The sequence below is a fragment of the Notechis scutatus genome, chromosome 2, assembly GCF_049901735.1.
Source record: "Notechis scutatus isolate UNSWTSFEM ecotype Mainland chromosome 2, rNotScu1.2, whole genome shotgun sequence".
Lineage (NCBI taxonomy): Eukaryota > Metazoa > Chordata > Lepidosauria > Squamata > Elapidae > Notechis > Notechis scutatus.
Genome location: NC_142010.1, coordinates 45,270,214 through 45,297,363, shown reverse-complemented (window position 1 = coordinate 45,297,363; position 27,150 = coordinate 45,270,214). Strand labels below are relative to the sequence as shown.

The following is a 27,150-nucleotide window of genomic DNA, read 5'->3' as shown; positions in this document are numbered from 1 at the left end:
AATAAATGGATACATTCATCATGAGGCTTTATATTATTAAATACAGTTTGAGCCTCCCCTTTCTTACTATTATCTAAAACATATAATGTTCCATTTAAAGCTGCAGTTACCCTTTTGTTATCTTTTTCAATTATGCAATTATTATCCTTAAAAGTAATTACATAACCTAATTTATCTAATACCCTTACTGAAAGCAAATTAAACTTTAGTTGCGGTACATACAACATTTTTATATCCTGGTTTATGTACGGACAACGTGCAAAACCTTGACCTTTCGCTTTCAGGTTCCAGCCATTTGCAAGAGATATATGTTGAGAACTTGTAGACATTTTTATAAATTTTGTCTTATCTCTTGTGATGCAGTGGGATGCGCCACTGTCAACCACCCATAGATTATTCTTCACATCAGAGTTGCTAAACGTGGCTAGTTCAAATGCTTTCTTTGGCTTTTTACATTCTGGCTTTTTCTCTTTTCGCAAAACCTTGCCAAATGTCCTCTGCCTCCACAATTAAAACACTTTTTAATTGTGTATGCTGTTGAAGATAAATTCTCTTCTTCCAGGTGCTTTACTTTGCTTTGCTGGTTTCTTTCAAGCTTTGAAGATAATTTCTCTTCTTTCTTATCTTCTCTCAGCTCGTCACGCTCACGCCTTCTTCTGGCTTCTTCTAGTAGCCTGCCTGTAATCTCGGTTAATGAGAGGCTTTCTTTTGGCAATACCTCTAACGAAGTCACATAGTCATCATAGCTTTGATCTAATGAAGATAATATTATGTAGACTTGTTGCAGTTCATTAAATATAAGCTCTTTTTCTTGCAAATCTTGAAAAATGCTTTTCATACAGTTTAAATGAACTAACATATCTCCATTCCTCTGAAGATGCGTTGAAAAAGCTTCCGTGTAAGATTTATATGTGCTCCTACACTGTCCCGAACATAAATCTTCCTGAGGTTCTCCCAGCAGTTTGCAGCATTTTCTTCTCCACGAATATGGACAAGCTGCTGATCACAGAGAGTCAGTCCTATGATGCATAAAGCCTGCTCATTCTTCAGTTTAAAGTCTTGTAACTTTTCTTTATCATCATCATTAGCAGGATCCCAGCTACTCACATCTGGTGGGTTTGCTATAATGTCCCACAATCCTTCTCTGCGTAGAAGTAAACTACATTTCATTGACCATGAAACATAGTTTGTTCCATCCAGCCTGGATATCATGGACAGTTGTGACAAATTTACTTGTGCCATTGCTCTTCAGATATTTTGACTATTTTAAACTAATTAAAACAGTTTGTTTTTACAGTAATGTGCAACTCACACCAACTCTCTCTGCTATATCCTGGTTAGTTAGACTATGCTGCTGGGCCCATAACCAATGTTAGGGTTTGGGAATTAACCCCTAGAAGAGTATTGCAGCAGTAGTCAAGCCAGGCAACCAAACGAGAGTGGAAGGGCCCCAGAGTATACACACACTGAACACAAACACTGTTTGTAGTTTAAATAGTTTTTAATCCAGTTAGAGTTTAAGCATTTTCATTCAGTCCATTAAGTCATTCACAGTATTTCCATCCAGTAAGACTCACTAGTATAGTCCAAGTTAAGAGTCCTTGCAATATCTTTATCAGCCGATAAAGATATCTTCTCCTCCTCCGGTTTCACTCTCCAGAGAAACAAACGCTGGATATTCAGCAAACAGTAGCAAACAAGAACAGTTCAGTCACAGGCACTCACAGTCAGTAATCACAGTTAGTCACAGTAACTCACAGTCAGTAATCACAGTTAGTCGCAGCAGCACACAGTAACAGTTACAGCCAGACAGTAAGCTTTCCAGCTTCTAATGCTTTCTTATATTGTAACTTCTAACCGCACCCTTAATCGGCTAATTGCCTGCTGCATTGTGCTTAAAGTGATAAGCACTTAAACCATGATATCTAAGTTTTATATATTTATTCACCCAAACCATATTTGGTATCAATGTTATACCTAACACCACCAGACTTGAAATTCTAGAACTAGAAAACCTAGAACTACACTGCCTTCGGTCTGATCTAAATATAGTATATAAAATCATACATTGCAATATCCTACCTGTCAATGAATACTTCAGCTTCAACCATAACAATACAAGAGCAAACAATAGATACAAACTCAAGGTTAATCGCACCAAACTTGATTGCAGGAAATATGACTTCAGCAACAGAGTGGTCAACTTGTAAGCAATTGACAAACCAAATAAAATAAAAAAAATTATAAAATCATTCATGCTGTCCATATTTTCAACATAAATAATAAGTACCTTTATATGTTCTTAGAACATTTGTCTGTAACCATGTAACCACAGTACATCATTTCATAAACATTCTTTTTTAAGTAATAACAATGTAAATTTCAGTGCTTTTAATCATGAGTGATAAGTCTTTTCTGATGAGCTGCTGCTGTTTTTATTACTACTGCTGCTGCTGCTGCTGCTGCTGCTGCTGCTCCTACTAAACTACTACTCTAATTTAAATATAGATAAAATCTGGTAAAATTCCCAGGAATAACATAAGTGAAAGGACCTGTTTTTGGGCTTATCTAAATGATATTGGGGTAGGGCCAAATGGTTTTGATTGAACTTTATGGGTGATGAGAAATTCAAGACAAAATCCTAAACAATTCAATATTTTAAAATAAAAACATACAGTACTTAAAGCTGCCTTTTACAAAAGACAGACTATCTAACTGAGCAATGTCTACACTAACTTATTAAAGATTTAATGACTGTTGTCATTTATAGTTGGGAAAGCCGTCAAATCTGACAAGACAGGGGCATATCCAGGTGCTTAAAACAATCATTATTTTAGAGGATTACAATTTATATTGTGCCAGCTTGTTGCCTAAACTTCAGAACTTGTCTTGCTTCTTTTTTCTATTTGCAGTGTTATTTCCTTCCTTGAGAAAGAAAAATGAATTTGTTTATATATCTTTTCTAAGGGCATTTAATAATGAGGTTAGGAGAGGCTGAGATGAAAAGAAAGAAGGGTCCAAAACTTAATGGGCTTGAAATCCTTATGAGACCCATGAAGTTGGTGGCTGTTGTTGCAGTTAAAGAGCAAAGCCAGCTCGTTGTGGCTCTTCCATTCATTTTGGCAGCCAGATGGAGCTGAGAGCAACATCTGGTGAATGGATTGAGCAAGCCCCTGGAACATACTGCAAATGTTGAACTAATTATTTCTAAGTCCCCAAACAAAAGCAGCTGGAGGGTGTTGGCTCTTCTAGACTAATGTGTTTGAAGGGCAGGGAAAAGGCATTGAACTATTGTTTGCATCTTGAATTTTATTTAGTTGTTTTAAAAAGAAATGTAAATATAAACATGCTCAATAGTGTTTTTATTCCTTCTTCCTGATTGTTAATTATTGGCGCTGTTTAAATCACAGGCCTGTTCTGAAGCTGGTTTAACCAATTCAATTTGTGTATTGATATATTTCTCTAACCTTCTTCTTCATTGCTTGGGAAAGGAAGCTATCCTAATCTTCAAAACAGCAATAGTTCTAAGGGGATGGACAAAGATCTGTTGCTTTAAGGAAGAAAGGACAAGAGAATCAATCAGTATTTTAAAAGCATAATAGAAGACACAGTGCTGCTGTTTTTTCTGTATATTGTCCTTAAAGGGGCTAAGTGTTTGAACATGAGAAATCTGTTTCATCATTTTGCTTGAGATCATATTATCTCAAATATATTGTTATTGAAGAGAAAGGAAAAGGCAATGACAGAGCAAAACACTTCATGTGGATACTCTTGCCATTGGCTGTTTCTTCCTCCATCCATCTCTGCTGTGCTAATGATCTAGGCTTTGTATGCAGGCCTGAGTGCTTCCCTCCCTTGTGACACTGAAAGTGGAGAGCTAAAAGGAAGTCTGGTTAATTGAAGCTTCTGTATTGCTGCTGAAAATAAGTTTATTATGCTTATTCCAACAATTACTGTTCTGTTACCTGGTTTTAAAATATGTCCAGGTTAGTTTAAAATATCTTTAAAATGAAGTGGTCACTTGAAGATTGTGACTATTTTAAAAGAAATAGATATGTTTGATGAAAATAGTAGGAGTAGTAAGTAGTAAGTAGTAATAATGTAAAACTTCCCAAATGCTGCTGTGCCCCTCTCTGCTTTGTACTTTCTTACTACAGCTAATAAATGGGAATGATGACTTATCTAGAGTATTTTAACCCAGTCTAGTGTCCTCTAGAGCAGGGGTGTCAAACTGGCAGCCCGCAGGCCAGATGCATCACACACAGGCTACACCCAACCCGCAAAGCAACCTGGCTCCGCAAAGGCAAGCAACATCATGGTACATCATGTGACGCGATCAAGTTTGACACCCATGCTCTAGAGTCAAGTTCCCAAGACTCAGAATCAACCTGGTGAAGAGAGTAATCTAGAATGTACATCCTGTATAATAGACTTTTACCTACTTCTTAGCCCGCTGAAATAGACATAGATAAGTATCAGTTTGCCATCTCCCAGTGAGGAAACAAAATATCAGCTTCATGTAGTTTAATGTTATGCATAAGGATAGCTGACAGTTGCTTAGCATTTCAATTAAGGAAGCTTTGAAACTATTACAGCAAACCAACTAATCGCAATGGACACTCTTATGCACAACCCACAGGAATGTGCTCTGCCTATAATCAGCACTATATTCTTATGTATCAAATACATCAACGACCTTCAAGAAGCCTTTAGCTTACTGCTTTAATTTAAAATTCATTTTGTTGTATTTTTCTGTAACCTTGATACTATACAGCATGGCCTCAAGAGGAATTCATTCATACTTGCTTTGACTATTGAACATCTTGTGGTTTAAGCAGATTAGGGCTAAACTTCCCTGGTTTATTGAATATAGTTTGTTTTCTAAAATATTTTGATTTTTATATCGCTACTGAGGTCAAAGGTAGAGTTGTTCCTTCATTTTGCTATCTAAGAGTGTCTTCTCTATGATAAAACCCTGATGTAGTAGTGAATTAATGAGACCTTCCCTTTTTTCAGAGGCTGTTTCAAGAGTAAAGCGAATGGGAGAAATTGTGCTGCTGCTAAAGCTTCTAAAGTGGTTCATCATTTTAAACAGAAGTAGTATATTATTGAACATAATGGTTTCAAAGGGAAAACAGAATATGAGCTTAACAAAGCTGAATCATTTATTTGCTTTACACATTAATAATATTCCTCAGCACCCTGATCATTTGTATCTTTTCTTTTCCTGGTGATTAAGTTTGAATTCACCAGATTTACTCCAACATTGGTCACCTTGAATAAATTTTGAAGGCCAATCCTGTCCTACTTGTCTGTATATTATGACTATCAGATCTGGGTTGAAATCATCTGGACAGCCAGTAGATAGTAACAAAGAGTTAATGTTTTTTATTATCTCCTAACTTCTATCTAGTTGATGTCTTTTTTTTTTTTTTTTGTTATAGCACAGATCTGGCCTACTGGGATAAATAAAGCTAGCTTCTGAAAATCTGGTCTCTGAGTTAATTTATTTTCACCGCAAAACCTTTTCAATAGCTCAGTTATTCTCAGATGTTCTTTCAGGGTCCCTCAGCTGATTGAACACTCAAAATAGCTGGATTGTCGAAACCTTAAAATGGCCCATTTTAAAGTAAGTTGGTCAAGATTTGGGAATATCATTTAAATAACTATGGCAATGCCTAATATATTTTGCTATATCTCATTGACATACTATGTGGGTAAATATCTGGTATTACACAGTGTTCTTGTTCATATGTATGCAAATAGATCTCTGTTCTCTGAAACCAGAAGTTCAGATATCTTTGCAATGGGACACTATGAACAAAACGTATGCACTGTAGTTCAGCAAAAATGAGGTATGCTAATTGGATCAACACAACAAATATTATTTGAGGATTCTTGGTACTCCTAAAATAAAGCAAAATCTGTTTGTTTATCTTACTTGGAAATAAGGGGAACCCAACAAGGTGTTTTCCTAGAATTTAGCGGGCACAGGCCATCTTTAGCTTATAGTTTCAAAGGTGCTTTTACAAAGGGCAACAGGACTATTTTTTTCCTTGAGAAAAAAGATGTTTTGCTTCCATTCAAGAAGCTCCATGTAGCCCCAACCATCCTGCCAGAACTGATGGAGCTTCTTGGATGAGAAGCGAAGCATTTACTTCTTTTTCCTCACGGAAAAAACAGTCCAGTTTTGAAAAAGCACCTTTGAGACAATTATGATCTGGATGACCGAGAATTTCCACAGACCTTTGGCCTGTAGATTTGTAGACCACAGGTTTCAAGGCAGATCAAGCATCCAGCCAGGCTATATAATTCCAACATTGATTTGAATTATTAACAGTAAATTTTTAATATTGTATTTTTCCTCTTGTTAAATTGTTTGGGACTTATTGGACTGAGCAGCATATACACTACAGAAAACAAAACTGGTTATTAAGGACTTCTCTACTGAACAAAATGTCTGCAAAACTGTCTTTGTAAAAAAAAAAAAAAAAGACCTGTCCTTGAACTGATATGACCAAAACAACAAAGATGAGAACTTTCAGAACTTTCAACAAAGAACTTTCAGAAGAAACTATGGAAAAGATGGTAAAGAGTGTGAGTTTCTGGTTATGCTAGCTTAAGTATCCTGAACACCTCAAAAAGGGGGTTGTATCCTTTCAGTTTATTCAGCAAATAAATGAATTACTCACTCTTGAGAGAGTCAGCAACTCATTGCCCATGATACAAACCATTGCAAGGAATTAGCATTTTGAGAGGCCTCCAAGCATCAGTGACCCAAATATTACATATGCAGAAACTGTGAATGCTTATGGGTAGCAGCTGGATCCAGCTTGAAATAGGTTTGGGATGCTGGCTACAAATATGTCAAGAGGCTTCCCAGAAGAGCCAAATTCTATCTCTGTAAGAAATAATAAGTATGGTAAAGAAATGTGGTCTGAGTACCAGAGGTCAAGTTCTAGAAAGCAGCATAAAAACTATGATTTCAGAAAAAGTACAGCATAAATATATACTGGTAATCTTTGACTTATAACCCCAGTTGAGACCAATATTTATGTTAAGTGAGACATTTATTGAGTTTTGCCCCATTTAATGGCATTTTTTTATCACAACTGTTAAGTGAATCACTACAGTTAAGTTAGTAACCTGGTTGTTAAGTGAATCTGGCTTCCCCATTGACTTTGCTTGTCAGAGAGTCGCAAAAGGTGACACTGCAACTGTCATAAATATGAGTCATTGGCCAAATATCTGAATTTTGATCATGTGATGATGGGGATGCTGCAATGGTTGCCAGTGAAAAACAGTCATAAGTCACTTTTTTCAGTGCAGCTTTAACTTTGAATGATCACTAAATGAATTGTTGTAGCTCATTTAATGACCATTCACTTAACAACAAAAATTTTGGGCTCAGTTGTGATCATAAGTTGAGGCCTACTTATATGCATGTTGCAGACAAATGCCTGTATAAATTTACAATTTAACTGAGGGCTCCTCCTCCTCCTCCTCACAGGTTGGTTGACTGATTTCAGGGAGTTATACTAACTATATTGATTACTTGAAAACATTCTCTCCCCAGGCTGTGATGCCAGTGACAATTACATAGCCAGTTATTGCATGGATGCTTTTGGCAGGAAAAAAACATAAAAGATTTATGGTAAAAGATGCCAAGTATAAGAGTGAACCTAAAGATATTACATATGATTTTAATTATAGTAATAAAAACTAATAACTGAACTTGGAAAGATAAAATAAAGTAAAATGAGAGTAAAAAGTACAAAGAAAGAAAAAGGAAAAAAGGAAAGGGTCAAATAAATAAAAAGAAGTATATGAAGAACTAACTTCCAGTTTTCTTTCACAACAAGTATAAACAATAGTGGCAGATATCCAGAACCAAAGACAAGATACAGAAGGATGAAAAAAACAATGTAATCTACAAAATCAACTGTAACCATGTGACCAATTCTACCGTGTTTCTCCAACAATACGGCCTCCACCAATAGGAAGGCCCAGCATGATTTCTAGGCATGAGGTAAAATTAAGCCCCGACCCCCAAATTTATTTAAATTTATTTAAATTTATTTAAGGCCTATTTAAACCATGCGTTTCCCCGCCATTTCACACATTGTTCGTTAGAACTACATGAGGTGAAGAATGGCCAGGCCGTCTTTTCAGGGGTGACTTAATTTCCTCCCCCACCTAGAGCGAGCCCATATGCACATACCTCGCCAGCGAGGCCTCTTCTATTGCCATACAGCTCCTCAGGCAGAGTCCCCAGCCGCTTCAGGGCAGGTGGCTGCCCATGTCCCCTAACCTTTAGGCAGTCTCTTTTGGGAGATGGAAGCTCCCCAAGTGCAGTCACCAGCGATCAGCCAGTAGAAGCCTCTGAGCACACACACTCCCCTCGCCGCGAGGCCGCTTCTACCAGCCGATCAAGTGGCTGGTGACTCCTGGGAGCTTCCATCGCCAAAAGAGACTGCCTAAAGGCGGGGACATGGGCAGCCATGCCTCGCCCTGAAGCGGCTGGGGACTCTGCCGTCAAGGGAGCTTTTGTCTGTGATAGACGCCTCGCTCGTGCGTCGCCCAGAGGCCGCTTCTACCGGCCGATCGAAGTGGCTGATGACTGCACTGGGGAGCTTCCATCGCCCAAAAAGACTGCCTAAAGGCGAGGGACATGGGCAGCCACGCCTCGCCCTGAAGCGGCTGGGGACTCTGCCGTCAAGGGAGCTTTGTCTGCTGATAGAAGCGGCCTCGCGGTGAGGGGTGTGTGTGTGCGCTCGCCCAGAGGCCGCTTCTACGGCCGATCGAAGTGGCTGATGACTGCACTTGGGGAGCTTCCATCGCCCAAAGAGACTGCCTAAAGGTGGTGGACATGGGCAGCCACACCACGCCCTGAAGCAGCTGGGGACTCTGCGTTCAGGGAGCTTTTGTTGGCTGATAGAAGAGGCCTCACGGCAAGGTGCGTGCGTATGGGCCGCTCTAGGTGGGAGGAAATTAAGTCACCCCTGAAAAGACGGCCTGGCCATTTTTTCATTGGTCAAAAAAAAATAAGGCCTGGCCTTATTTTGTGAGAAACATGGTACATGGGACAAACATCACATCAATTAAAAACCAGGATCCACAAACACCGGCTGACAGTCAAATGCCATGATCCTAAATCCTTAATTTCTACCCACACTGCCACCAAACAGCATGGCAGTGGCAGTGATTTATGTTCAAAGTGATTTATGACCAGTTTAATTGGAGCAACACAAAAATCATTGGCCATGCTACTACTCACCACACTCATGAGTTCATCAACGCCTCACACTCCACAAGCAATTCCATCAATAGACACATTGACTTACAACCAGCCTATGAACCCCTCAGAATCCAAATCAAGCGCACAACCAACCAGAGACAGTAGCAACCCTCAACGAACCTATGCAAGACCCCCCACCAGCAGTTCACCTCCCAATGACCCTCACCTGATGTAACCTCCCCATCACAAGATCTATCGCTCTCACAGATGACTCTCACCTGACCCATCACAAGACCCATTACAACACCGTCACTTGACACACCCACACCTGATCCATCAGAAGACCCTCATTTGATACACCTATACCTGAAGCCAGGGATGAGATTCAAAAATCCCAGCAACCAGTTCTCTGCCAGGTTGCTGGGTGGGTATGGCCACGGTGGGCATGGGCTACTAAAATTTCTGGGAGAGCTGTTTTTTGCCTTCCCCAGAGTCTGGAGGTTTCCCTCAGGCCTCTGGGAGGGCAAAAACGGCCTCTCCCGGTTCCGGAGACACTCCGGAAACGGAAACAGGCCCATTTCTGGACTTCCAGAACTTCTGGGAGGGCCGTTTTTTGCCTTCCTCAGAGTCTGGAGGCTTCCCTTGGGCCTCTGGGAGGGCAAAAACTGGAAGCCCTCCAGAAGCCGGAAACAGGCCCATTTCCGGACTTCTGGAGTTTCTGGGAGGGCCATTTTTTGCCTTCCCAGAGTCTCCACATGGATTCTGCACTTACCTGCATCCGAAACAGGCCACGTGGAGACTCCTTGGAGGGTGGAGTGGGTGGGGCCAGCTAGTCTGTTCAATTACCGGTTCGGCCAACTAGATGTAAATTTAACATCCAATTTGCCAGAACCAGCCCAAACCGGCTGAATCCCACAGCAGCCTGAAGCCCTTATGAACAAAGAACATTGTCATTGACATTCCCTAAACTCCCCTGAAGAAGTTACCTAGCCTGGTAATGAAATGTTCGAAAACCAACTCATAAGCTCGGAGAACAAATCTTCATCCTTAAGTAAAAACAAGTTTGGTTCTCTTTGTGACCCCCCTCTGAGGACACAAACAAATGTCTCTTCGTTCCATAACCCATCCCTTATCTGTAAGCAATTCCATAAAACATCAACTATCCTCAGTACTTTAGAACAGGGATCCCCAACCTTTTGCGCCGCGACCCGGTGCCGGCATCAGCTGGGCACCGCGGCCCGGTACGGCATCAGCTGGCGCTGCCATCTTTTTTGATGAAAAAGTGCTTCCGGTGACCTCACGGAAGCCGTTTCATCAAAAAGATAGCGGCGGCGCTCGGTGAGCTTTTCCGGGTAGAAATGGCTTTCTACCTGGAAAAGCTCACAGAGCATAAGCGCCCTATCTTTTGTGATGAAAGCGTGCTTCCGGTGAGCTTTCTACCGGACAAGCTCACGGAAGCACTTTTTCATCAAAAAGATGGCGGCACGCTCAGCACTTCACCCGGTAGGAGTTGTTCATGAGGACGGTACCGGTCCATGGACCGTGGTTGAGGACCCCTGCTTTAGAACATAGTATCACATTTGGATTCCAGTATTCAAATTTTAAAGGGTATTTTGCAATGTTAATAGAGAGAGATTTGTAGCAAGTTTCAAAGTGTCTTCCTCAATATTTAGGGGGAAAAAGTATAAGAGTGCTGTTTGTGACTTATTCTCCTTCCCTCATTAAATAATAATGCCTTGCTATTAATTTTCAAGGATTTGTGGCAGTCACTGTTTCTCAGTGTGAAACAAGGAATTTTGTTGATAAAATTAGAAAGTCCTATGCATTGCTACTGGAGTATACGTAAAAGCAAGAAAAAACTCATTATTCTTCAGGCTGTGTAATGGTAAATTAGTTGTCTTACATTTTGAAAACATTACTATTATCATATTGTATGTACTATGTGATGAAATATAGAGATTTATGATGTGGCATATTCCTTTTCCACATAAAGGAATGTCTGAAATGAGGTTTTTGAAATGTATATGTTACATAATTCAACCTTGTAGCAGATTTTTTTTTCTGACCCTTCTAATTAGAGGTAGTCTTTATTTAATGACTGGTCGCTTGATGATTGTTAGAAGTTACAATGGACTTTAAAAAAAGTTACCCATCCTTGAAGTTATGACAGCCACGCCCACTCCTGTGGTCACATGATACATTTCAGGCACTTGGCAACTAGCTTGCACGTATCACTGGTTGCAGCGTCTTGTGGTGTGATTACATGTCTGTGATTTGTGGTTTTTTTTTTTGCCAAATATCGTTTGTTTAACAACCATGGCATTTGCTTAACAACCATTTTAAAAATGGTTGTAAAATTGAATCAAGCCTCCTGGTTACCCTCTTAATGATAGCAATGACCTACGACCAAAATTCCGAGGTCAGTTGTGGTTGTAAGTCAAGGACCACCTAGACTACAATAATATGAATTCCTCAGTCATTAGAACTCTCTATGCATATAGGAAGTGAATTATGCTTGGAAAAAAATATTGGAGTTGCTTTCAAATAAGTGTCTATAAAGATTGGATTGCTACTGTGAAAGAGCACAATTATAGTCCAGTCCTAAATACCAACTTGATATTATTATTCTGTACTTCCTTTTTCAATTATGAATTGTAACATCATATTGGCTAATGATCTGTAACAGGCTGAGGCAGCCATCCAGAAAAAAGCATCATTCACACAAAGGGTGAATTAAGGCTCTTTTGGTTCTTTTGGCAAACTTTGCGAAAGCAAAATATATTCACCAAACATCCTGACTTTTGAGATCAAAGAAAATGCTCTCATGTGTGGACTGAGTTTTTAAAAAATATTTTTTCACTTTTCCTTCCTCTTTGCTTATAGGAAGGATCAACACCTCCTTTCTCCTGTGAACTGCTGGTATCTAGTGTTGACACAGACCCGAAGAGAGAGCAGAGACCATGCCACCCTGAATGATATCTTCATGAATAATGTCATTGTCAGACTTTCCCAGATTAGTGAGGATGTTATTCGGCTGTTTAAAAAGGTAAATGTGTTGTTTACTATATCTTCTCTGGCAAAAGAAGGATCATGTCTAAAACCAATTCAATTTTGTGTTTGCATATCATATATATGGAAGAATAAGAATGAATGCTGATGGGACCTTTTCTCTGAAGGTTATGGGTGAGAATAGAAGGACTAAATGAGAATTGAACAAAATGATGCTGGGGAGAGAAGAAAGAAGGCTGAATTGTCCACTCTTTGCCTGCTAATAAGGAAATCTGCCTAGACTTGTCTTGTTCTATTAAAGGACTTCTGTTTCTATTCCAGACTTCTAAAATGTATAACATTTCCCTAGCATTCACCTGTTTGCAGGTAGGCAAGGATTTGCTGGTGTCGACATATTCATTTTATCATTGGAAAAAAAAACATGGGGAAAAATAACATTATAATAAGCTATCACTTACTGATTTCTCCTTCTCCGTTTTGTAATAATCTGTATTCTATTGTAATTGTAGATTTACCATGGATAGAAAGAGCAACCAATAGACAGGTGCTGAATCATATAAAACCCAGACACGTCATTAGAAGTCAAAATCAAAAGACCATGTCTGATTTACTTTGGCCCTGTCGTGCGTGTAAATTCATTGGAGAAATCAGTGATGCTAGGAATGGTTCGTGGAATAAGAAGAAGGGGCAAGCAAAGAACACTCTGGTTTGATAACTTCAAAACTGATACTAAGATGAACATCCAGCAACTGAAAGAAGCTGTCCTTGACAGAGTTGCCTGGAGAGCACTTGGCTGCAACGTTGCCAAGAGTCGGACATGACTGAATGTTTAAAACAACAACAAATTGTAATAATATCAGTTACTTTTGCCATAGCATCAGAGTTGCCTGCATTTATCTGGGCAAGTTAAACCTAAAAGTTATGAGGGTGAATGCAAGAGATCCTGTTCTGGATGGGTATACATTGTGCAAAATGTCATGTGTTAGGCTGGCTAATACCCATTCCATTTACTTAGCTTTGTTAGGAGGCAGATAAGCTCATGGCAATCCTGAGAGGAACATAATGCAATGTTATATTAAATGGCTGACTTTTATTAGGTCGATCTAGAGAAATGAAACTGAAGCAGCCTGGGTTCTTTCCTACATAAGCTGCTCGGTGTTGTGGCTGAATTTATGCCTAACAATTTGGAGGACTTTAACTCACTTCCTCTGGAATGGGAATTAGAGGCAGCTTAGGAGTTGATGTCCTCCACAGACCTGAGTCAAAATATCGATTATTTGATATACATTGGGGGGTGGGGGTGGGAGGTTTCACATGCTAGGTTTCTGTACTGAAGCAGTAGGAATGTGATTGGGAGTTAAGCGACAACATAATTACAGGTAGTCCTCAACTTTCAACCATTCGTTTAGTGACTGAAGTTACAATGGCATTGAAAAAAGTGACTTATGACTGTTTCACACTTACGATTGTTGCAGCATCCCTATGGTCACAAGACCAGAATTTAAAGGCTTGCCAACTGGCATGTATTTATGATGGCTGCAGTGTCCTGGGGTCATGTGACTTCTGATTAGCAAAGTCAACTTCAGTGATTCCCTTAACAACTGTGGCAAGAAAGATGGTAAAATGGGGCTGAACAGTGATTCACTTAACAACCGTCATGCTTAGTAACAGAAATTTTGAGTTCGATTGTAGCCACTTAGCCTTGGAATTCTCTGTAGCTCCTCCTCATCCCATTTCATGGAGGAAGGATTTATTCAATAAGTTTATCTGAGGGTCCTTATTTCTCTGCTCTTATTGTTGGGAGTGTATTGCAGGTGACTCCTGTGTAAGTAGAGACCATGGAGACCCACTGCAAGTTCCTTGCAGGGACTTTTCTAGGTATCTGTTGGAAAAAGACATTTGGATTTGCTTGGAATTATGGAACTGAATAGAAGCTGTTGTGCCCAATGATCTGGACAGAGTTTGCGGTGGCGCAGTGGTTAGAGTGCAATACTGCAGGCTACTTCTGCAGACTGCCAGCTGCCTGCAATTTGGCAGTTCAAATCTCACCAGGCTCAAGGTTGACTCAGCCTTCCATCCTTCCAAGGTGGGTAAAATGAGGACCCAAATTGTTGGGGGCTGACTCTATAAACTGCTTAGAGAAGGCTGTAAAGCACTGTGAAGCAGCATATAAGTCTAAGTGCTATTGCTATTGCTAAAGACCATGTTTTAGATCCAGGTCTCCCCTGTCTGGGGATTTCCTTGCTGGGAAATATTTTCTTGTGGGAAGAAACAGTTGGGACTCCTTTAAGGGAAGCAGTGGTTTGTCTGCTGTTAAAATGCAATAGGTGGATCTAACTGCCCTGGAGGATTTAAAAAGGGCTCTTGAGGAAATGGATTATGAAACATTATTCAGGTCCAATTATACTCCTGAGATGGCATTGATCTTCCTTGTAGATGAGCTCTGGAGGCTTGTGATGGAGATGGTAGCTCCGTCTTGGAATTCCTTTAACTTCTGGCAATTGATCAATCATGGTATCCCTGATTAGTATAGGAGGATTGGAGTGAGGAGCAGAGTTTTATGAAGATTCTCTTCCTTCTTCTGAGGCTGGTTTCAGTTGTTGTTGGTAAAAGGGGGTGTGTTTTACAGGGTGCCTCAATGATGCCTCAAAAACTTGAGTCTCTCCCCATTCCTATTTTTAACATTGGGTGAAATCATCAGTACAGGTCAAGTATCATCAATATATTGATGATATGTAGTTGTATACCTCTCTCCAAGTTTTCCAAGCAATGCTGTCAAGGTTCTTTCTCAGTATCTGAAAGCACTGAGGTTCTAAGATAGGGAATAACAGAATCCAGCTCTACCCCTATAAGACTTGAGTACTGTGGGTTTTGGAGACTTTTGGATCTGGACCTTTTGCATTGTTAACTCTGGATGAGGCAGCATTTCCCCAGACAGGGTTGTCCCAAAAGTGCTTTTCCAAAAAGCACTTAACTTTCTTGGTTTTTCTTTGAAAATGCTTCATTTCTCATCCAAGAAGTGTCTTCAGTTTGAACTGCATCACCTGTTCCTGGATTAGGTAGCATTATTCAGGATCACTCATGCTTTAGTCACTTCCCACTTCCCTATTGCAACACAGTCTTCTTGGGGGCGCCCTTGAGAAGCATTCAGAAGCTGCAGCTAGGGTATACCATTTTGAGTACACCACAGCACTCCTCCATAATCCCACTGCACCAAAGTGCTGCATTACTTCCCCATAGGCTTCCAGTTGTACTTCAATATGTTAGCTGTCACCTTTAAAGCCCTGCGTGGAATAGGAAGAGGTTACTTGTGAGACCGTCTGTCTCGGATAGTTGCTGCCTTTTCATCCAATTTGATTTCTGTGAAACAATGTCATTTAATGATACCCAGGATGTGTACTTTCTCATTCATGGTGCCCACCTTATGGAACAACCTCCCATTTGAAATTAGATGGCTCCAAATCTCATAGGTCTTAAAAGTCCATGAGCAATGGGATTGAATGGGCAATGGGATTGAAATGTTAGTGGAACTTGGAAGGGATATCTTGTTTTACGGTGTCAAGTAGCTGTGGGATGTCTCAGTCATTTTAAAACTGTTTTAAAGCTCTTAAAAGTACATGCTGTGTTTCCATCTCTATTTTTGTTAACCATCTAAAGCTATATTTAAAATGCATGGGTATATAAGTGCATTTATTTACTGGCACATTTATTTGATTAAATGTATCGGCATAATTCTGGATACCATTTCAATAGTAATTCTTGGGAAAGTAGTTTGAAATTGCAGGTTTTCTGATTTGTTGATTAGATCTGTGTTAACAATATTTCCTCCACTAACTACACTGAAAAGCAAGTAATATTAGGCCTGACTCCATCTGCAGCTTGCTGTATATAGCACCTGCTTTTAATCAGGCTAAAGCCACATTATTCACTTTTGCATCTGCACCTGAGATTATGTTCACAATGTCTCTCTTGAGATATCAGTAGAGTTCACATGTCTCTGCATATAATGAGTTAAAGCCACAGCTGAAGGCTTGGTTGTTATTGTTGGAATAAGCTCTTAGCGGAGAAATTTACCCAGGTATAAACAGTACCTTATACTGACAAATCTAGCCTTTCTTTCCCTTAATCAAGTTTGCATTACTCCAAGTCTTTGCTTTCCTATTCATATTACAGGTACTCTTAGTTCAGGGGTGTCAAACTGGCGGCCCACCGGGCCGGATGCGTCACACACAGGTCATGCCCACCCCAGCTTCACGAATGGGAAAAATGTCTGCGAAATGTCATGTGACAGCAATGTGATGCAGTGAGTTTGACACCCATGTCCTAGTTTTAACAATTGCGACTAGCTAATCAGTTGTTAAGTGAAGCAGTTGCTAAGTGAAATCATGGCTGTGCTTATGATGTTTCTTCATCCTTCCTTTGCTTTATAGACATGCAAATATTTTAAATGCCAGGATTTTTTGCAAAATTATTTTTTCATCACCATCATAACTGAAAATGCACACTAAATGTTAAATAAGGTTCACCTGTTTTTGTTATATTTGGATAGCATTCAAGATAAGAAGGCACATATCTTACACCATGGCATTACTGCTTGACATTAAAATATCGGCAGGCCGAATGCTGGTCAGCGAGGACAGGATTGTAATCTTTGAAACCATAAGTTTCCAAAGTAGATACCTGACCAAAAAAGTCTTGATTTTGTAAAAAGAGACAATTTTTTATGAATTACTACATTCTGGGAACAATTAGACTTTTTAATTTGAAATTATGCCCCATGTAGTTTTAATGATCTGTCCACTGTATTTTAAGCCAGGATGATTAATCTGAACTAGCTTAACAAGAATGCAGCGCACAAACAGGATTAGTATATCATGTGAAAATTGTAGGGGAGGGAAGTCACCTGACACTTCAAAATGATTGCCTGAATGAGGCCCCTGTCCCTGCTTCAGTTAATGGAAGCTTATTTCTTGAAATAAATTTTCCAGGTTTTTATCCAATTTGCAGAGGTTGCACTCAAATCCGTTTTAATAATATATGCTATGAAATGGTTGGCTCCTTAAAGATTAGGAACAGTCCTAATTGTTTTGCAGCTGTTGAAATTTTCCCTGATTGTAAATTGGAGTAACATTTGGTTTCAAAAATGTCCCTTTTAATTTCCTTCTTTGAGTTATTAACAGGTTGTGACATCTTGTGAGGCAGAAATGGTAATAGATGCTGAATTTTTCCATTGCAAATGGGTATTTTCACTGTGTAAATAAAAACAGTTACCATAAACAGTGAAAGATATAAACATGTCCCTAATTGATTCATATAAGAATTGCTTCTAATTTCATGATGGTTGGAAGATCCATCATCTGCCTTTGTTCTTGGGAATATAAATGGGAATGAATTCTGAAAGGTTTTTTTAAGCAGGGAACATACACTTAAATTATCAGAACATATTCAATATATGCAAAAGAGAATTGGAGGAACCCAGGTAGTCCTCGACTAATAACCTTTCATTTGGTGACTGTTGGAAGTTACAATGGCATTAAAAAGTGACAATTTTTCACCCTTAGACTTGCATATTCATGTGATCAACATTTAGATGCTCATATTTATGAGGGTAATAATGTCTTGGAGTCATGCGATCACCTTTTGTGACCCCCTGACAAGCAAAGTTAATGGGGAAGCCAGATTCACTTAACAACTAGGTTACTAACTTAAGAACTGCAGGGATTCACTTAACAACTATGGCAAGAAAGGTCATAAAATGCAGCAAAACTCAATTAAGAATTGTCTCACTTAGCAATGAAATATGAGCCAGTTGCCAAACATCCAAATTTTGATCACATGACCATGGGGATGCTGCAATGGTCACAAGTGTGAAAACCAGTCATAAGTCATTCAAACGACTACCAAATGAATGGTGCCATGGTGGTGCAGTGGTTAGAATGCAGTACTACAGGCTACTTCTGCTGACTGCTGGCTGCCTGCAATTTGGCAATTCGGATCTCACCAGGCTCAAGGTTGACTCAGTTGTCCATCCTTCCGAGGTCAGTAAAATGAGGACCTAGATTGTTGGGGTCAATAGGCTGATTCTGTAAAAACTGCTTAGAGAGGGCTGTAAAGCACTGTGAAGCGGTATATAAGTCTAAGTGTTGTTGCTATTTTAAGTAAATGACTATCTGTACTTTAATTGAGATGTGACATGAATGGATGATAGACTAGAAAAAAGAATCATTCATACTATTGTTAGTACTAAACTAAAATGATCTAGAAACTGAGTGCAAAATGACCCAAATACTAACAGCAAAATCATGGTATTGCCTAAGGCTTTGTTGCGAACCAAAGCTGAATGGCAGAAGTCTGAAATTACTTGGGAGATGTCAGTTCCAGCCTAATTTTAATAGCTATATGGCAGAAGCAAAACGAAATAAGACTTTAAGGTGATTCTTTTCCTCCTGTTTAAAAATAAATCAAGTATAATTGAATATATTGAGTAAGTAAGGACATAAAATTGCCTTTGTCAGCCTTTGGATAATGGTTACTGCCTGTCTCTTCCATTGCTGGTCTGTTACATATGGAGAAGGCATCCAGTCATCCAAAGTTACGAATCTTGTGATAAGGGCCTGGGAATATGTGATAATTCTTGTCTTGTCCTTATCATGGCAGCTGGTTAATTGATAGCCCCTAGCTCTTCTCATTAGCATTGATATAACAATATAGAACAATCATTTCCTGATTCCTATAGTTTTACAAAAGAGGAAAGATGTAACATATAAGAAATCTTTATAGCAAGGCTGTCAAACTCCCAGCCCATGGGCTGGATGCATCACATGCTGGCCATGTCCATGCCTGGACATGAGCCAGATATGTCATGTCCAGATATGTCATGTGACACCGCTATGACAATGTGAGTTTGACATCTCTGGTTTATAGAATGTAAGTAGATTGAACTTTCAATCCATACTTCCAGAGATTAAATGTTTGAGTTCAATCTAGCGAAGTGTGATCTTGTAGGGATTCATACTTTCAGTAAGGTAAAATGAACTCTAAATTTTCCATTAATATTTCTGTTACAAAATATTTCTAGCAAAGGTCTTCAAAAGATTTATTCAGGTAAAATATTGATGACTCAGAGGGAAAAATGGTTCATTTAGTTCTGACAAACAGCTGTGAAATATTGGTCTTTATTAGAATTGCAATGGAAATGGGCTGGTCACATAATGAGAAGAGCTGATGATAGGTGGACCAAGGCAATCATAGATCCACGTGATAAAAGCATCCACAAAAGAGATCTAAACCAAGATGGATTGATGACATCAGCAAGTATTGCAGACCCAATTGGCAAAAGAAAGCTCAAGACAGTGTAGATTGGAAACATGCAGAAGAGGCCTTCATCATCCTGCAGTTGATAGACAATCACTATGATGATTATGTTGATGATTTTATCTTAATTTGGGCCGTTGTTCCTGACCTTGAGAATCCATATTTTATTTCAGGGTCACTAACCATGTTGGACTGATGTTTGGAATTTTGAGGGGAGATTATATGCTTTTGCAAAAATGGGATCATATAGAGCCAAAGACGTTCTTGGAATTAAGAAAGCTTGAATTCTTTTTTTGCATACATGCCCATGCACACTGAAAGGAAATATAAAAAGTAAGGTGGGGACAGGGAATTTGATAAGCATAGTTGAGTTGCTCATGGGAAACTGCGTTGAGAACCATATCCGTTTTAATTAATATAATCCATTATTTCTGTTATTTAAGCAGTCATTTTTTGTTTGTTTCCGAAAGTAGTCCAATTAATAATTTATTTTTTATTTACTTAAATAATTTATATGGCCGCTCATCCCACACAGGTAACTAACTCTCAATGGTGCATTAGAAACAATTAAAAACAATAACCTATTTAAGCCTAAGGTAAATGATGACTTCCAATCATAAAATGACATCAACAACAGAGTTTGCTTAAACTCCTGAGGAACAGACAGGTCATCATCATCATCATCATCATCATCAATTAAATTTATATTACATTTATATAAAATGTATATGCTGCCTGACTCCTAGTGATTCTGCGTGGTCTTCAGTGTCTTATGAAAGGCTACCAGGATCAGGGCTATCTGGATCTTTAGGAGAATTCTGTTCCATGAGGCAGGGACTGCCACAGATAAGGTATGTCTCTGGGTGATATTGTTGAATAAAGGGGCCTTTCTGCCAGATCTGGTGGATTGAGCAGAAATAATAGAAACAAAAAAACAATTAGCTATTTCTTGGATAATTACATAATTGACCACAACTCTGAAAAATACTTCAGCTCTTGTTACCTAACAAAAAGTATTTTCCCCTTCTTCACAATCGGCATTCTGTTACTGGTAGAATTTCCTGGCTTGCTTTCCTTCAGCAGCCATAAAGCACAACCTGTTTTATGATATCGTAACACTGTTTTTGCTAGAGTTACCTGCCTCTAATAGTACAGTGATTGCATTATGTTACTGTTCTGGTTGGAATAACATCCTGTGTAATGCATGGGTCAAACCAGAACTGCATGTCTTAGTAGTTAGAAAGTTCTACTGTCTGACTTTGGATTTATGATTCAGGTCTAGGGTTTTATTATTATTATTATGATTTGGCTCTTAGGATTGGGTTGCTGACGGGTCAGAAAGCTTCATCTTTCAAAAGCTGGGTCATTTGTTATAAAAACCTGATTTATTTTCAGGCCTCGGGTTTTTCATTAGTTACCCTGAGCTAGTATACTGAAACAGCATTTTCTTTTCTGTTGATGGTGTGGCTCAGGGAGGTATAAACCTGCCTCTCAACTTCTTAATATTGTTTAGAAGCGACACTGATTTCCTTGTTGCAATGGTCATGTAAAACTGTCATGACAAAGGGCACTTGTCCTGTGGTGGTTGTGGTTTGTTGCTACATAAAACTCAAGTCCTCCCTAGCGCAGTAGTAAATTTTCTTAGGAAAGGTTTTTGGCAGAGTACATTTGAGAACTAAATACTGAAGCTACAAACTAGGAAAAATCTTGGATCTTTGCAATGAAAATATTTCTGTACCACAATTACTGCCTTTCTCTTCCTAACATTACAGAAAAATAAAATGGCCCTGAAATTATTTGCAAAGAAACTGTCAAACAAGGGTGTCCTTCGATGTTTTCATATTTTATGTATTTGTTTATTTAGATTACAGGATGCTCGACTCCTCAATTACTCTGGGTGGCTTACTTAAACAAAATAGATAAAAATGGAACCCAGCAAAATAGCAGAAATACCAAAACCAAATCAAAACAGATCATCTCCAAATAAAACAAAACAAAGGGGGAAAAGGATGGGGGTTTGTGTGTGCCACAATAACTCTGAGTCCTCAAGAAGAATAACTAGATTTTTGATAATTTCCTAAATGACTTGAGGGTGGGAACCACATACATTCCAGAGGGCAGGAATTGCAACAGAGAAAGCATACTTTCTGCATCCTGAAAGATGACGTTCTTTAATCAATGGGAGTACATCCAGTCTACTGGACCAAACTGGATGGGCAAAAACCACTGGAGATAAGTGGTCCTTCTGATAGCCTGCCCCATGAAGGGCTTTAAAGGTGCATGGCACACTGAAACCAGTGAAACCAGTGAAAAAGCAGCAAGCTTATATGTGTCTAATACAGTGCATCCCTCATTGCTGTTCTGCTGTGTTCTGGACTCGCTGTAAGTTCTGTATGGTCCTTCAAAAGCAGCCTCATGTGTGCATTGCAGTAGTCCAAATGTGAGGCAAACAGGGCATGAATGAATTTCTGAAGGTCCTCCCAGCACAGGAACCCCGCAACTGGCACACCAGATGTCCTTGCGTAAAACACTCTACTCACATCTTCCACCTGCTTTATGAGCAGGAATTGAGAGTCTAAAAGGACCCCAAGATTGTGATAAGTCTGAAATGGGAAAATGCAACCCTTCTGAGAGTCAACAATAGAATTTTTCCAGATCTGGTGGAGCCTAAAACACAACATATTTATGGAGAAATATATTGTATTCTTCTCCCAATTTTAAGTTTCCCTAGCTTGCTTGCTGACATGTGATGAGCATTGTATTTATTTTCAATAACTCAGTGAATGATGATAAATGAAAAACAATATGACTGGCTTGATTAAATCATTCATTTTTACTAGGGATTGATTCTTTTCATGTAACTTGAGGGACCTTTTTTCTCCATAGCATATATTTTGATAGATATGTGTGACCATGCAAATGTTGTTAGTTTTCATCCAGAGCATCCTTATTTCATTGACTGTAATGCGCACATTGTTTTGGACTAGTGACTTGGTAACATCTTATCTCTGGAGTAGTGACAGATCACTTATCTTACTTGATAGCAAACCCTATTTATGTAATGGATTTTAGATTCAGGTCTTTTTTGATAGAAAGGAGACTCTTGGCATGTATACATACATGCACACAGATACACTTATGTGACAAAACTGCAACTTATAGTACTTGCATGGTATTTACCATTGTTAAAAAAAATCTATAATGAATTACCCAGAAAAAGATGATATTGAATCATTCTAAAGGTAATCTTTAGGAAAGATGGTGCTTCCACCTGTGAAGCAGTATCCCACTGTTGTCATCTTGAATTATAATACAAGTTTGTTCTATTTTGTTTTCAGCCAAGAAAAGATTTGCAGTTGCCTGTGTAAAATATGAAAAAGGACTAGACATTGAATTATTTAACTCCCCCCTCACTCCCCCCCCCAAAATCTCTGTTTCATATGAGTCAACATGCTACAATTAACAAGCTGAACTGCTTGGTGGAAAGAACAAAAGAACTGGTTGAGCCTTTCTTACTCCATGACCCTTCCCTTCCTCATGTCCAACCTAGACCTAGGCCAAACATTGAGAATTTCAGGGTGGAAACCAGATTTCCCTGTTTTTCCTGTGGCTTCTTCATGTGAAAGCTATCAACATCAAAGGATTTCCATGTGAGTAGGAAAGAGAAAGGACAGGATTCTTTGTTTTTTTGTTTTGTTTTTATGTTGTATTCCCACTTTTTTCACAAAAAGGGGGAAAAGAACATTTGTAACTGTTAAACAGTTTAACGTGGGGGAGAGTTGAAACACCATCCATAATAAATATTGAGATTTTGAGTATGCTATCTGTGTGGTGTCTATTTCCTTGGCCACTGAACAGCAGTTGCAAACTAAGTGTTTGAACAGAGATAACAGGAGGAGGCCTGTTTCCATCTGCTTGCAATTTAAGAGCACATGCAAATGTTCTCCTTTGTACTTTTAGGTAGGGATACATAATGGAATTGCAAGCTTCATTCTCTACATGTATAAATTCCCTTCATCCTCCAATAGCATGACTGGGGATTATGTTATCTTTGCTAGTGCCAGTTAAGGGACTAGCAAAGATAAAATAACCTCTAATTCAGAATAGAGATCAATGGATTTATGTAAACAGAACACATTTTTCAGTGTGGAATGAAATATGAATGTTTTTGCTTGTTCTGTTCAATCTGTCAAAAAAGGCATGGAAAAATGTATAGGGGGTATGAATTTTAGCCAGTCTTGTTGCTATATTTGTTTTATTTGCCAACATATTTTTGTGCCACTCTAGTCAATAACTCTGGGCAACTCATTCAGTTTACTCGGTACAAGTCTAGAAATCAGATCTGTCTGTATTAATCTCTCATGCAAGGATAATATTAGTCAAATATTTAGATGAGCATTTAGATGAGAATCAGCATAAGGAAGTATGGGTTGTATGAATAAATGAAATAAGTTTAAATCCAAACAATGGCAACGAGTATTTTATAAATCTATATTTTAGTGGAAGTAGAACATTTTTGGCTATTTGAATAAAGTTAGGATTTGGGTTGGTCAAGCAGAAATGCTGCATTTGTGTGTGTCAGTATCAGCATCAGGAATATCTATTGATATACACAATAATATGCAGTGATACACACACACACACACACACACACACAGCTTATTCATGTGATTTTATCATGTGGTTAGGATTATAACATCACTGTGTGAATTCTTACTCCTTTAGGACTGGGGAGAAAGGAGCTGTAAATCCTTTTGTTTGCTATCAATTGATATACTCAGAAAAATTTCCATTTACCAAAAGTTATCTATTGAGCAAATGATGTACTTGCCTTGTATCACTATCCCGCAATAGTACAATTAAATTGTTGGGTTCTTGTTGTTTTCTGAAGTTGGTATTACCAAACTAGGTGGCATCAATTTATCATTGATATATTTATCATTGATGGAAAGATTTGAATGCTTAAAGTTTAATTACTCCTTTAATGTCCCACTTAAACTACAGTCCTGGGTATTTTATTGACACAAAGGGCATATCTGGCTCTTCAGCTCTCCCTGTCATGCCTGCAGTGTTGGCAGCATTAGCAGCATTGCTGGTGGGTTGGGGCATTGATGTGGTGTGCAGGCCATCAGTGGAGCATTGGTGGAGGTGGGGTGGCATCCCTCCACAACAAGTCGAGTTTCTCATATGACTCCTTGGGAAAATTAATTGCCCACCACTGCTATAACCTGTGAACATTTACATGGCTGGTTGACGATCACTGTTTTATAGGATCAAAGCTAATCCTTTTTATCTGCGGCTTCAGGAATGTTGAAAGCACATGTTTATCCAGATTTTTTCTTTACAGCAGATCTTGGAAACTTACTATATATTCAGCTTTGTGTTTTCATTTTGTGTTGCAGAGTAAGGAAATTGGTCTTCAGATGCATGAAGAACTCTTGAAGGTTACAAATGAACTCTACACTGTGAGTAATTTTACCCTGGGACTTGTGTCTTAACATTTAGGAATAAATATACATGATGACGTGTGTGTGTGTGTGTGTGTGTTGTGTGTATGGTCTACTAATGTAGAGTTAGTATGATCATTTTTGAAAATTTCCAGATGTATTTCAAGTAATTAGGATTCATCAGGGAAAAGGATGCTATTTATACCAGAATTGAATTTCAATCCTTAAAACAGATTTTCTTAAATATGATTTGTAGATCAGTGTGAAATTGCATCATTTATTATAGTAAAAGATGGGGAGTGATGACTTTTTTTTTTTTTGGCTTTATTTTTCCAGAAGATTTTTCTGGGCCAATTTTTTTTTCCATTATAGCTTTTCTGATGTTCTGGCACTTAGTAACAATACAATAATATTTTTCTTTTTTTTAAATAGCTCTTCTGACATGTTTATAATTTGGTCTACCATTGTCTGTCCTTAATTTTAAAAAGTTGTAAACATCCTTCCTCCTACTCAAACCATATTGGTTAGTTATTATCAGTGCTAGTTTGTTGCTATTCAAAATTAGGTTTCTCAGAGTGGCTTGTAATACAGGTAGTCCTCAATTTATGACCACAATTAAGCCAGGAATGAAATTCAAAATTTTCCCCTAACGGCTCTGTGGGCGTGGCTTGGTATAATAGTAATAGCAATCATCCCTACCACCTCTCCCGAGATGGGCTGAGATGGTTGAATTTCACTCCTGAATTAAGCCCAAACTTTATGTTGCTAAGTGAGAAATTTGTTAAATGAGTTTTGCCCCATTTTATGACTTTTTTTGCCACACTTGTTAAGTGAATCACTGTAGTTGTCAAATTAGTAACATGGTTGTTCAGTGAATCTAGTTTCCCCACTGACTTTGCTGGTCAGAAGGTCTCAAAAGATGATCACATGACTCCGGAACACTGCAACCATCATAAATATGAGTCAGTTGTCAAGCATCCAAATATAAATCACACTGCAATAATGTAATAGATTATAATTCAAATCAACTTTCTAATCCAGTATGGACTTGAAAATGTGTGGACTTTCCAGAGTAATCTTCAAATTGTGTGGACTTCCCAGAGTAATCAACTCCCAGAATTTCCCAGCCATCTCTATCTGGTTGGAAAGTTCTGCAAGTTGAAATCCATACATTTTCAAGTTGACAAGATTCAGAAACACTGGTCTAATCTAAAATGAAAAGACCCCAGAGCAGAGTCCAAATGTCAGCTAAGGCACATCCAGCCAAACCTTTTAGAACATTGATTGAATTCCAGTTGACAAGTGAGTAGATAGTTACATAACATGAGGTGCTCTAAGCCAAAGATGTCCTGGGTTTTTGTTTTTTTTAGTGAAGGATTCTGTCATAATCTACTGCAGCATAAAACAAAAACGCACTTACAAAATTTCTGTGCAGTTATTTTAAAATGTTCACCATTTGTATTCTTTCTTTAATTTTATTGTATACCCAATTGTCTTGTCTACTGTATGGAATACTTTAATAAGACATCTTGCTATCCCTGATGTTGTTTTGAAAATAAAGCTTGTGAAGTATTCGAAAAGGCTAATGAGCCTTACAAACCTACAAACTGCTGAAAAAATAGTAGGAAATTATGCCTCCATTTATTGTAGTTTCTAGTTCAGTTTGAGAAAAAACATTTTGGGAAGATTGATTTACTCCCTACATTTACCCCAAAATAATGGATTCAAGAATCATATGTATTCTGAGGATCATGGATAATGTAATGCTTTTCTGAGGCTTTAAAGATTAAACCTATTACTTTCAACTGACTTTGGATAGCAGCCAGGGAAGATGATGCCATGTTCCCTATAATAGTGAAATTACATAGCCGATACAGCCTCAGTTAATAACTTGATGAGTGCCATTTTTTAAAGGGAAGATTCTGGTTGACCAAGGCAATTCCACATAAAGTGTATCACAGTTGACTAATGAGGATGTTACTAGAGTCTGAATGTCTAGTCTAGCCTTACATCTTCTTTTCTCATTTGTACTTAATATGCATCACCAAGACTGGCATGGCACACAAAACCTGCAAAATAAATAAATATAATATTCTTTAAGTCTGTGAGCCACGGGTTTGTTAATAACTTTTTATTCCGGAG

General features: G+C 38.6%; 1 protein-coding gene across 2 annotated transcripts in view; it reads left to right on the top strand.

Annotated features, from left to right (window-relative positions):
- SRGAP3 (SLIT-ROBO Rho GTPase activating protein 3) overlaps nt 1-27,150 on the top strand; it is a 216,734-nt gene that overhangs the window by 121,402 nt on the left and 68,182 nt on the right. For both annotated transcript variants that reach the window (XM_026678703.2, XM_026678710.2), the window contains exons 3-4: nt 12,122-12,284; nt 24,964-25,026. In XM_026678703.2, coding sequence (XP_026534488.1) covers nt 12,122-12,284; nt 24,964-25,026 — 226 coding nt within the window. The remainder of the gene's footprint in view (nt 1-12,121; nt 12,285-24,963; nt 25,027-27,150) is intronic.